We start from the raw sequence: 12,876 nt of genomic DNA, 5'->3' as shown, positions 1-12,876 counted from the left end.
CAGGATTAAACGACTGACTGTGGCCCAACTAGTACCCAGTGGGTAGACCTTCACTGGATTATTAGCATTTTACAACCTGTATTTTTATTCCCAAGTTTACACATTTAAATAGCCTATCCTACACAGTATTTATATAGCCTATCCAATTCAGCAACAAACAGTAGTTGTGGCATTTGCCCTTTTCAAGTCTTGTGAACCTGTTCTCTCTTTCAGTATTTTCAGAAGAATGACTAAACAAGATTTGCCACTAGCCTATCGAATGGAAAGCTATGGTAATATGAGAAGCAGTGTGTAGACCTACTGTGGGCGTGGCGTATCCACAACATATTCAGTAGCCTACAGTACAGTACAATACGTCAGCAATCTCTGGAGCCTTCAGGTATATAAGATGACGATGACCTGAATTAGTTTCTAAAATATTGAAACCTTGAATACAACACCCATTCCTGCGATATTCTGAGGTGAGACACTTTAACTGACTCTGATTTGTAGCCAGTGTTATTAATGGCTTGTTTAGGCTACAGGTGTCTGAAACAGACATGTTCATGTTTCGTTTTGCCATGGCTTTATGTATTCATGTGATCTCTGAGTGACTCAAACATTACAACAAAATCCACCCAGAGGAAAAATATTTTCTTCATCTCTGATGAAATATGGAGATCTCAATGTTGTATTATTTAGTGATCACTTATATCTGAACTGTTTCTCCTGATGTCCCCTTAGCAGCAAGCAGGAGATGAACAAAAAAAATATATATATATATATTGAGACTTTCATGAGACAAATGAGCTTGGATTGAAAGGAAAGGGAAAGGGGGTCAGTTGTAAGGAAAGGGAAAGTGGACAAACCTAGCCAGTTGGACAACTGAATACATTCAGCTGAAATGTGTCTTCCTCATTTATATTGAGACTTACATTTGAGAAATATGAGAAATGGATGAGATCTTATCATTTTATCCTCATGAGCGTATTCATGCCTTATCTATTCTAAATTAGACATTTCTGTATTTCAATTTCAATAAATTTGCAATTTCTTTTTTACTTTGTCGTTATGGAGTATTGTGTGTAGATGGGTAAAAAATATATATATATATAAATATTTAATATATTTTGTAACACAACAAAATGTGGAATACATCAAGGGGTAGGGCTACTTTCTGAAGGCACTGTACATTTAGAATGTCGTTGCATTCATGCATTTTTAAGCCTCCAACCAGTAGTGTAGTGGAGGGAAGCTACAGTGCCTTCGGAAAGTATTCAGACCCCTAGACTTTTTCCTCATTTTGGTACGTTACTGCCTTATTCTAAAAAGTATAAAATATCATTTTTTCCTCAGCAATCTACACACAATACCCCATAATGACAAAGCGAAAACAGGTTTTTAATAATTTTGCAAACTTATTAAAATAAAAAACAGAAATACCTTATTTACATAAGTATTCAGACCCTTTTCTATGATACTCAAAATTGAGCTCAGGTGCATCCTGTTTCCATTGATCATCTTTGAGATGTTTCTACAACTTGATTAGAGTCCACCTGTGGTAAATTCAATTGATTGGACATGATTTGGAAAGGTACAAACCTGTCTATATAAGGTCCCACAGTTGACAGTGCACGTCAGAGCAAAAACCAAGCCATAAGGTCGAAGGAATTGTCCGTGGAGCTCCGACACAGGATTGTGTCGGGGCACAGATCTGGCAAAGGGTACCAAAACATTTCTGCAGCATTGAAGGTCCCCAACAACACAGTGGCCTCCATCATTCTTAAATGGAAGAAGTTTGGAACCACCAAGACTCTTCCTAGAGCTGGCCGCCTGGCCAAACAGAGCAATCAGGGAGGTGACCAAGAACCCAATGGTCACTCTGACAGAGCTCCAGAGTTCGTCTGTGGAGATGGGAGAACCTCCCAGAAGGACAACCATCTCTGCAGCACTTCACCAATCAGGCCTTTATGGTAGAGTGGCAAGATGGAATCCACTCCTCAGTAAAAGGCACATGACAGCCCGCTTAGAGTTTGCTAAAAGGCACCTAAAGACTCTCAGACAATAAGAAACAAGATTCTCTGGTCTGATGAAACAAAGATTGAACTCTTTGGCCTGAATGCCAACCTGGCACCATCCCCACGGTGAAGCATGGTGGTGGCAGCATCATACTGTGGAGATGTTTTTCAGTGGCAGGGACTGGGAGACTAGTCAGGATCGAGGCAAAGATGAACAGAGAAAAGTACAGAGAGATCCTTGATGAAAATCTGCTCCAGAGCGCTCAGGACCTCAGACAGGGGTGAAGGTTCACCTTCCAACAGGACAACGACCCTAAGCACACAGCCAGGACAACGCAGGAGTGGCTTCGGGACAAGTCTCTGAATGTCCTTGAGTGGCCCAGCCAGAGCCCGGACTTGAACCCGTTCGAACATCTCTGGAGAGATCTGAAAATAGCTGTGCAGCAACGCTCCCCATCCAACCTGACAGAGCTTGAGAGGATCTGCAGAGAGGAATGGGAGAAACTCCCCAGATACAGGTGTGCCAAGCTTGCAGCATCATACCCAAGAAGACTCAAGCTGTAATCACTGCCAAAGGTGCTTCAACAAAGTACTGTGTAAAGGGTCTGAATACTTATATAAATGTGATATTTCAGTTTTTTATTTTAAATACATTTGCAAAACTTTCTAAAAATCTGTTTTTGCTTTGTCATTAAGGGGTATTGTGTGTAGATTATTGAAGGAAAAAAACTATTTCATCCATTTTAGAATAAGGCTGTGACGTAACAAAATGTGGAAAAAGTCAAGGGGTGTGAATACTTTCCGAAGGCACTTTATTCAAATTTTTCAGTGGGCATTGCGTATACTAAATCCCCACAAAAGTAGCGTAGGTCTTCTGGTAGAAGGAAAGGCTTTCCCAAAAACATTATCAATTAAGTGTTAACTAGCTACAAAGTAGCCTATGCCTACCTGGCAGAATTGTATCATGATTATTTGTATCAATCCGGTGGCCATTTGTTTTGCTAACTCCATCTCATATGCTAGGCTACAGAAACACACAACAGTGCTAGGTGCCTATGAACTTGAATTAAAGGGTAACTACACTCAAAAATATAAATATAAGATTTTTCCCAAACCTCAAAAGTGGTCTTTTGATGTGGTTTATGCATTGTTATGGACTTAGAACAACCAATTTTGTTATTGTTCTATTAAAATAGTGTGACTTTGAGAGCAAAAACCTGAAAAAATTGGAAATATCTGAAACCTGTGAATTTCTGCCTCAGTTGACAGCCAAATGTATCTGTTTCAATAGTAGGACTACTAATAGCCTACTTGCACAATACAGCTTGGGCCTGACTGCGAAAGACCAATATAGGATTTTTAATTTTAGGTAATTCAGAGCTTATGTCACTGTTTCACATATCGTCTTTCACAAAGGGCATTTTCCTTCACTGGGCAGGCAATTTGGCAAATTTGGGGCAAATTAGAGTACAACGTGGTCCTCTGTAGCTCAGCTGGTAGAGCACGGCGCTTGTAACGCCAAGGTAGTGGGTTCGATCCCCGGGACCACCCATACACAAAAAAAATGTATGCACGCATGACTGTAAGTCGCTTTGGATAAAAGCGTCTGCTAAATGGCATATTATTATTATTATTATTATTATTATAACTACACCACTGCGTTACCTAACATTACCTCTGGCTAGCTAGCTAAATGCGCCTCAGCTGCTGTCAAAACAGTGGCAACACCACACTCTAGTTAGCTAGCTAATGTTAGCTGTGTTTAGCTAGCCAGCTAGTATACCACTATTTTCAACCCGCTAGTTATGATTTAGATAACTAGCTGCATTATTTTATTTTTATGTTAGTTAGGTAGATTCTTCAGCTCGCCATGACTAACATTAGCTATATCTAAACTCTGTTAGCATGTGTAGCTAGCTAATGTTAGATAACTAGCTACTCAGTTTGATTTAGCAAGTTAGCAGGCAACCTAGCTGGTAAGAAATAGTTGCTAACAAAAATAATGCAGCAGTGAGACTATGTGAAAACTGAGCCATGTTTGAGTCATAATACAGTCATATCAAGTATTATTCGAGATGTTACTCTAATTTCATTGTCTCATGCATGGAGACGTATACAGGAGAGTTCAATTAGACCTATTTAAGATAATTTAGAGATTTCTTATTTTGATCCGAATAAGACAAATATGAGCTTCTATGTGGTTGTTTCTCCTGTGCAGAATTAGAGAAATATGAGAAAATAATTCAATCTTATTTTGGTGTTAAAGAGGAACAAAGGGGGGAAAGATGAGATCTCTTGGATTTTGCTTTCCTATGGGAATGGTCAAAAAGCAAACTAGCAAAAAACGTTAACTGACATAGGCTAGTTGATCTAGACATTTCTGACAAGATATAAATAGATCTCTAAGGTATGCAATGAGTGACATGACAAGAGGAAAACTGCTGATGCACCACCCAATTTCGAAATTGCACCTTGTGCATTCTACTATTACAACTTTCAAGAGTAAGTTGAAAGCCCGACGAGTTCCTTAAAAAAACAAAAAAAACACTGTGATAAAGGATAATCTAGATAGCATTTGGAATCGTGCGGCAGCGCGCAGCACAGACAAATACACTACATGGCCAAAAGTATGTGGACACCTGCTGGTCGAACATCTCATTCCAAAATCATGGACATTAATATGGAGTTGGTCCCCTTTGCTGCTATAACAGCCTCCACTCTTCTGGGAAGGCTAGGTGTATCGATTAGGCCTGGCTTGCAGTCTGCGCACCAATTCATCCTAAAGGTGTTCGATGGGGTTGAGGTAAACGCTCTGTGCAGGCCAGTCAAGTTCTTCCACACCGATCTCGACAAACCATTTCTGTATGGACCTCGCTTTGTGCACGAGAGCATTGTCATGCTGAAACAGGAAAGGGCCTTCCCCAAAGCACTGAATAGTCTAGAATGTAATTGTATGCTGTGGCATAATTTTTTTGGACAAACTGACTTGTTGGAAAAGTGGCATCCTATGATAGTGACACGTTGAAAGTCACTGAGCTCTTCAGTAAGGCCATTCTATTGTCAATGTTTGTCTATGGAGATTGCATGGCTGTGTGCTCAATTTTATACACCTGTCAGCAACGGGTGTGGCTGAAATAGCTGAATCGACTAATTTGAAGGGGTGTCCACAGTGTATAAAATCGGTGCAATAGGCAAATATTTGACATGTCATTGTCAACATTGACTTCATTGTCTGTGAAACCATTTCTAAGTTTGTATTTGTTAAATATGGAGTATTACACTTTTAAATACACAGCTGAACTTGCTGTATGCTATTCCTTCTTGCATTTTTTAGGGACTTTTCATTTGATACATTGGATGTAGGCTAAATATTATGAATAAGATCTTTAAAATATAAAACAATATCTATAAAAGCGCTTTTTCAAAAATACTGAATGTACAATATGTTGAAGGAAATACTTTTTAATACTACTGTTGAATAGTAGTTTTGCATATCTGTTATGTTGTCAGCACTTAATAATGCACTATGCTATTTATATTTCGGCTCCACCTACAAGTATTTCATAATTTCACCCTGCTAACAGATCCTGCATACAGTACAACAATGCCTCCTCCCGGTGTGTGCATGAGTATAATGCAGGAGCGCCACAAGAAAGAGGGTGTTGGGAGCCTTGCCAACCCAGAGAAACACAGCAACCAAGACTTCCAGCAGCTGAAGCAATATTGTTTGGTCAGGGGGGTAAGGTATATCGATGAGATGTTCCCCCCAGACCACAACTCCATTGGTGATGGGCTAGTTTCACCTGATGACATGGCCAGGGTGGTGTGGTTGAGACCAGCGGTATGTTCAAGTCTTCATTCAGATCTGCACACATTACAACACAGGGTATTAACTGATTTTATTTGTAATTATGAATAGAAATTATAAATATTATTAATAGTTTTAACGTGTGTATTCACTCTTCCAGAAAATGGTACGGAATCCAGATTTTACTGTTGATGGAATTTCAAGGTTTGACTTTGGGCAAGGAATAGTTGGTAAGTGGATTTGGTTGTAAACAAGCGTCAACATATACCACACCGTGCCCCTTGCATTACAAATGTCATGATGTACAACATTTCATTTAGGAGATTGCTGGTTTCTTGCTTCCATTGGGGCTTTGACGTTCCAGAAGCACATCCTGGAGCAAGTAGTGCCCCTAAACCAAAGCTTTAAAGATGACTACTGCGGAATATTCCACTTCCGGGTAAATAACCTTGGGCTAAATAACTTATTAAAATAACTATCATCCTTTGAGGGTTAGTAATGTATTGACACAGAATATATTGCATTGAAAAGGTTCTGAGATGTATTGAGAACTATTGAATTGTAATGAATGATGACTGCTTATGCTGCGCATTTCTCAAGCCCCATAGAGAATGGTCTCTGTAGGAATCATTGTCCTCTCCTCCTATCTTTCAGTTCTGGAGGTTTGGGAGGTGGGTGGACGTTGTGATCGATGACAAGCTACCAACAGTTGACGGCAGGCTCATTTTCGTTCATTCAAAAACTCCCAATGAGTTTTGGCCCGCCTTGCTGGAGAAAGCCTACGCCAAGTATGTGAGCCACATCAGTTGGTTATATAAGGCCCCTTCTGATATACACTAACACCACCTTAATTGTAGGACTTATTGACCCGTTTCTTCTGGCAGGGTGTGTGGCTCCTACGCAGACATGAATTTAGGGACCCCTTCAGAGGCTATGATGGACTTCACTGGAGGGATTCACATCACGTTCAAGCTCACTGACGCTCCACCAAATCTGTGGGACCTCCTGTTCAGAGCTGCCAAGTCAAAATCTCTGATTGGATGTGGCACACCTCAAGGGGTAGCTTTGATGAAGCTTTGAACAAAACCGTTAGTAGGGCAGTGAGAAATGCATGTGTCAACTTACCGCAAATCATCCATTGATGTCAATAAAATATCTGCAGGGTAATATGAGTCATGTGGCGTAGTTGAAGTTAAAAGATATGTCCTGTAACTTGTAAAACACAAAAGAGATGAAGGTTGTGTTCATATTGTTCATATTCAGCCATGTCCTATTTTGTGACTGAAACCTCTGTTATGTTATGGTCCGATTAGTTTACTTATGATACCTAATAACCTGTGTCTGTTGTAACGTAGGAAACATCAGCGAACACGGTGGCACCCAACGGATTAGTGAGGGGACATGCCTACACCGTCACAGGAGTTAGACAGGTACTGTATGGAACTAACTATCTGAGGGAAATGCTTTGTCAATATCTGGTTCTTCCTGGAGGGAAATGGGAGCGTTTGTGTGGTTTGTGTGGTATGATTTCTTGCCCAACCCTAAATGAACCCACTCCTCGTGTTCATTCTGGTTTCTTCCAAAGATCATGAGCCAAGGCATGCCAGTGAATCTGATCCGCCTCTTCAACCCCTGGGGCCAGGGAGAGTGGATTGGAGACTGGAGCGATAAGTAAGGACATTATATTCTGATTGTGACATGTAATGACAGCAATTGTCTTCAACAGGTCTTTATGAAATGTCAGCTAATCTCCCTCACCTTTTACATTGCATTCAGAAGTCACTCACAAGCAGCCAAAGCATGAAAGATTTTGCATTGTTGTCTCTTGTTTTGTGTTTTTAACTTTAAATGTTAACCTTAAATGTTTTTAACCAACTGCGGAGAGAAACATTCCTAGTTTCCCTAAAGCTAATTTAATCCCCCCCTATTCATGAAAAACAAGTTGTTCTGTCAAAAGAGTGATAATCCAGTCTAACCTTTACATTTTCACTCAGCTGACCTTTGTGCAATGGTACTGTATTTAATGATATGTAATGGTACTATGTAATGGTATGCTACGTCATGTAAATGGTATGTAATGGTATGTAATTGTACTGTATGTAATGGTATGTTCTGTCGTGTGAGGTCATAAAAGTCTGCCAAATATTTGCAAACAGCAAGGTTGATGGTGTTGCTGTCCCTCTTGCGCTTCTTACAACATGATCTTCCTGTCTGTGGCCAACAGCATAACATTTTAAAACTACTTAGACTTTTCTCAGGAGCCTTATCCCCAGTTCACCTATTGATGTTTGTTTTCCTGTCAGTTCCTCCCTGTGGCAAACAGTGAGTCCTGACGATCAGAAGATGTGTCTGTCAGTGGAAGAGAATGGGGAATTCTGGTAAACCATATTTGCTGAAATGTGTTTGTAGACCATGTTTAATAAGTAGAACTGACACATGCAGTGTTTCAAGTACTGATATTTCAACACCTTATCATTCACAATTTGGTTGTCTTCTCAGGATGACAATGAAACATTTCTGTGAGAATTTCGCAGAAGTGGATATCTGCTGTCTGTGCCCTGATTTTCTCGATGGCAACCCCACTTGTCATTGGACCCCCTCATTCCACGATGGCAGATGGGTTGCAGGAACCACTTCTGGTGGTTGCATGAATTTCCCAAGTAAATCTTATCTTGATTGACACGGAATGATATGCAGTTCATGATGACTACAACATTTCCTGAATCTACAGTCAAAATATGTTTTGTCTTGTCTCCCAGACAGTTTCTGGACCAATCCCCAGTATCGGGTGAAGATTGGGGAATTGGGCGGGGACTGCTCTGAGACACAGGGGGACAACAACTTGTTGGTGTCTCTGATGCAGAAGCCTGATAAAAGAAACAGACGCCTGGTCAAAAGTCTCCACATTGGCTTCTCCGTCTTTGAGGTCAGTGCCCTTCTTTGGTGCATAAGCCGTAAAACACTTCCCACATACGACCCCTAATAATAAACCGTATAACACTTCCCACATACGACCCCTAATAATAAACCGTATAACACTTCCCACATACGACCCCTAATAATAAACCGTATAACACTTCCCACATACGATCCCTAATAATAAACCGTATAACACTTCCCACATACGACCCCTAATAATAAACCGTATAACACTTCCCACATACGACCCCTAATAATAAGCCGTATAACACTTCCCACATACGACCCCTAATAATAAACCGTATAACACTTCCCACATACGACCCCTAATAATAAACCGTATAACACTTCCCACATACGACCCCTAATAATAAACCGTATAACACTTCCCACATACGACCCCTAATAATAAACCGTATAACACTTCCCACATACGACCCCTAATGATAAACCGTATAACACTTCCCACATACGACCAAGATGCACTGCATTTGCTGCTGAAAATGTGTATTTCTACAAAACAAATTAAATGACTAGACTTTAATCTAAAGCAAGTAAAACAAGTTTATCTAAACTTTTATCCACAAAGTTTAAATCATTAAAACATTTACAAATATAATCCAGACACAACTACATGTACAGTATGATGTCATCCCAGAAGAAGAAATTCAAAAGCCCAGATATGCTATTGTTCCTGCAATTGAATTGTATTTGTTTTACTTTCTAACAGGTGCCTGCCCAAGTAAGTAACTTTTATACATAATTTTCGCAAATACAGTTATACAAGAACTAATGAAATACGCTGTTGTCTAGATAGGCCTACGCATACTCCTTGGTCTTTAGTTCCTGTTGTACAATGTTTGTGCAACCTGGTCTCAGAGCATTTCGTATTATTCTGTATGTAAATCCGAGATAATCCATTTAGTATGATATGTTACGTTTGGTATGGTTACATACCAAGGTTGGCAAACGAAAGGAGGGTGGTTGGGTAGGCATATAACATGAACGTCTAGCAACCCAAAGGTTGTGTGTTCGAAACTCCTCAAGGACAAATTTAGATAATTAGCAACTTTTCAACTACTTACTACTTTTTAGCTACTTTGCAACTACTTAGCATGTTAGCTAAACCTTCCCCTAACCCTAACCTTAACCCTTTAACCTAACTCCTAACCCCTAACCCCTAGCCTAGCTAACGTTAGAGAGCTAGATAATGTTAGCCACCTAGCCACCTAGCTAGAATTCGTAACATATTGTACGTTTTGCAAATTCTTAACATATTGTACATTTTGCAAATTTGTAACATATAATATGAATTGTAATTATGTCACACCCTGATCTGTTTCACCTGTCTTTGTGATTGTCTCCACCCCCCTCCAGATGTCTCCCATCTTCCCCATTAGTGTTCTCTGTTTGTCTGTTGCCAGTTCGTTTTGTTTCGTCAAGCCTACCAGCGTTTTCCTCCTTGCTCCTGTCTTTTTCAAGTTCCTGTTTTCTGCCTGCCGTTCTGTACCTTGACACGCCACCTTGGACTATTGACCTCTGCCTGCCCTGACCCTGAGACTGCCTGCCGTTCTGTACCTTTTGGACTCTGATCTAGATTACTGACTTCTGCCTGACCTTGACCTGTCGTTAACCTGCACCCTGTTTTTGTAATAAACTTTTGTTACTTTGACACTGACTGCATCTAGGTCTTCTCCTGAAACGTGATAAATTCGTAACATATCATACGAAATTGTCACAAGTTCCTCCGAAACTGCCTCCTCTCCTTGTTCGGGCAGGCTTCGGCGTTCGTCGTCACCGGCCTTCTAGCCACTGCCGCTCCTCATCTCATCATTCCATTTGTTTTGTCTTGTTTATTACACACACCTGGTTTCAATTCCCCTCATCAGTACCTGTATAAGTGTTCCCTCTGCCCCATTGTCTTTGTATGTGATTGTTTATTGTGGAGGTTATATGAGCTCGGTGGAGCTCCTTGTACTTTGTATCGACATATATACGGAATAAAACTTTATTCTGTGATTTACCCTCCTGCGCCTGACTCCGTCCAAATCACACACCACAGAATCACACACCCGCCATGGAGTCAGCAGGAGAAGAGCCCATGCCTGGAGTTGTGGCACGGGTCCACTAGCATTCCAGGATTCTAGCCAGCTTGGGAGAAGCGATGGATCGGGTTCTCCAGGTCGTCCAACGCCTGGAGAGGACCCGACCCGTCTGGACCAGCTGAGCGACCGGATCCGGCCACCCACACTCCAGCACCCCAAGGGATTCATCTATCCCGACCAAGGGAGTTTGACGGGACGGCTGCCCGCTGTCAGGGATTCCTCCTGCAGCTGGACCTCTACTTCGTGAACATCAGCCCTGCTTTCTCCTGCCTCTCAGGGAAAGCCCAGGAGTGGCCCAACGCGGTCTGGAGAGAAGGAGGAACTGCGTTGGACAACTACGGGGAGTTCGACCACCCGCCCGAAGGACGAGAGGCGGGCGAGCGTCTAGTCCAACTGAGGCAGGGGACGAGGACCGTGCAGGACTTCATCCTGGAGTTTCGGACCCTAGCGGCTGGGTGCGGGTGGAACGAGCGGGCCCTGATCGACGGATTCTGGTGCAGCCTGCGAGAGGACGTCCGAAGGGAGCTAGCCTGCCGGGATGCCAAGTTAACCTTCGACCAGCTGGTGGACATGGCCATCCGGTTGGACATCCTGCTGGCTGCTAGAGGACGTCCTGGTAGTGGTCTTCCCGTTTCACCCCCCCCAACTCAGAGTCCTTTCCGATGGAGCTAGGTGGGGCAGCGATCCGGGAGAACGGAGGAGGACAGCTTCAGTGTCACTCTTGGGGCAGAAGAGGACATTATACTGCACGCTGTTGTCAGGGTTCTTCCGGGTCTGGAGACGGCAGGCAGGGAACTCTCGCATCACCTCAGGTAGCGCGAACCCACACTCAGTCAGAGCCCTCTACTGCACACTGCACCATACACGTCACCTTCCCTGACTACCCCGTAGTTTCCCAGTGTAAGGCGCTGGTCGATTCAGGCGCAGCTGGGAACTTTATGGACAGGTCGTTAGCTCTAAGTCTAGGTATTCCATTGGTTCCCCTATCCACTCCACTGCCCATCAAAGCACTTGACAGTCGACCATTAGGGTCAGGGTTCGTTAGTGAAGTTACAGCATCAGTCACAATGGTTACCCAAAGGACCCATAGAGAGCACTTCACATTTTGTATTATTTTGTCCCCCGATTTCCCTGTTGTGTTGGGTCTTCCCTGGTTAGCACTACACAACCCCACCTTTTCATGAATGCAGAGGGTTCTCACGGGGTGGTCGCGAGAGTGTCAGGGTAGGTGACTAGCTGTTTCCGTTGGTGCAACCATGGTGGAAAGTCCAGACACTTCCCCCACCGTGCGCATCCCCCCCGAATACCTTGATTTGGCGCACACGTTTTCCAAAACACAAGCGACCAAATGCGACCAAATTACCACCTCATCGGGGCCGGGGGGATTCCGCGATAAACCTACGAGTAGACGCTGTGCCTCCCAGGAGTCATGTATATCCCCTGTCGCAGGCTGAAACGGAGGCAATGGAGACGTACGTCTCCGAGTCCCTGCGCCAGGGGTTCATACGTCCCTCCACTTCGCACGCCACCTCAAATTTATTTTTTGTGAAGAAGAAAGACGGAGGTCTAAGCCCGTGCATTGATTACCGAGCATTGAACAAGGGGACATTAAATTAAATAGTACCCGCAAAACACCAGTCTCAACGTCAACAGTGAAGAGGCGACTCCGGGTTGCTGACCTTCTAGGCAGAGTTGCAAAGAAAAAGCCATATCTCAGACTGCCCATCTTAATCTTTTATTTTTATCGGCCAGTCTGAGATATGGCTTTTTCTTTGCAACTCTGCCTAGAAGGCCAGCATCCCGGAGTCGCCTCATGACGTTGAGACTGGTGTTTTGCGGGTACTTTTTAATGAAGCTGCCAGTTTAGGACCTGTGAGGCGTCTGTTTCTCAAACTAGACACACTAATGTATTTGTCCTCTTGCTCAGTTGTGCACCGGGGCCTCCCACTCCTCTTTCTATTTTGGTTAGTGCCAGTTTGCGCTGTTCTGTGAAGGGAGTAGTACACAGCGTTTGTACGAGATCTTCAGTTTCTTGGCAATTTCTTGC

The 12,876-nt window shown here is 42.7% G+C and overlaps 1 protein-coding gene across 1 annotated transcript in view; it reads left to right on the top strand.

Moving 5' to 3' along the window:
• Nucleotides 1-371: 371 nt before the first annotated feature.
• LOC121544245 (calpain-1 catalytic subunit) overlaps nucleotides 372-12,876 on the top strand; it is a 37,719-nt gene continuing 25,214 nt past the window's right edge. Inside the window, exons 1-12 of the mRNA XM_045208995.1 lie at nucleotides 372-461; nucleotides 5,582-5,838; nucleotides 5,966-6,035; nucleotides 6,126-6,244; nucleotides 6,460-6,593; nucleotides 6,690-6,864; nucleotides 7,161-7,235; nucleotides 7,391-7,476; nucleotides 8,109-8,183; nucleotides 8,305-8,465; nucleotides 8,565-8,731; nucleotides 9,455-9,466. Coding sequence (XP_045064930.1) covers nucleotides 5,602-5,838; nucleotides 5,966-6,035; nucleotides 6,126-6,244; nucleotides 6,460-6,593; nucleotides 6,690-6,864; nucleotides 7,161-7,235; nucleotides 7,391-7,476; nucleotides 8,109-8,183; nucleotides 8,305-8,465; nucleotides 8,565-8,731; nucleotides 9,455-9,466 — 1,311 coding nt within the window. The 5' untranslated portion in view covers nucleotides 372-461; nucleotides 5,582-5,601. The remainder of the gene's footprint in view (nucleotides 462-5,581; nucleotides 5,839-5,965; nucleotides 6,036-6,125; nucleotides 6,245-6,459; nucleotides 6,594-6,689; nucleotides 6,865-7,160; nucleotides 7,236-7,390; nucleotides 7,477-8,108; nucleotides 8,184-8,304; nucleotides 8,466-8,564; nucleotides 8,732-9,454; nucleotides 9,467-12,876) is intronic.

Source organism: Coregonus clupeaformis, chromosome 29 (genome assembly GCF_020615455.1).
Source record: "Coregonus clupeaformis isolate EN_2021a chromosome 29, ASM2061545v1, whole genome shotgun sequence".
NCBI classification, from domain to species: domain Eukaryota; kingdom Metazoa; phylum Chordata; class Actinopteri; order Salmoniformes; family Salmonidae; genus Coregonus; species Coregonus clupeaformis.
The sequence above is the reverse complement of the archived record's forward strand: the minus strand, read 5'-3'. Positions and strand labels throughout refer to the sequence as shown.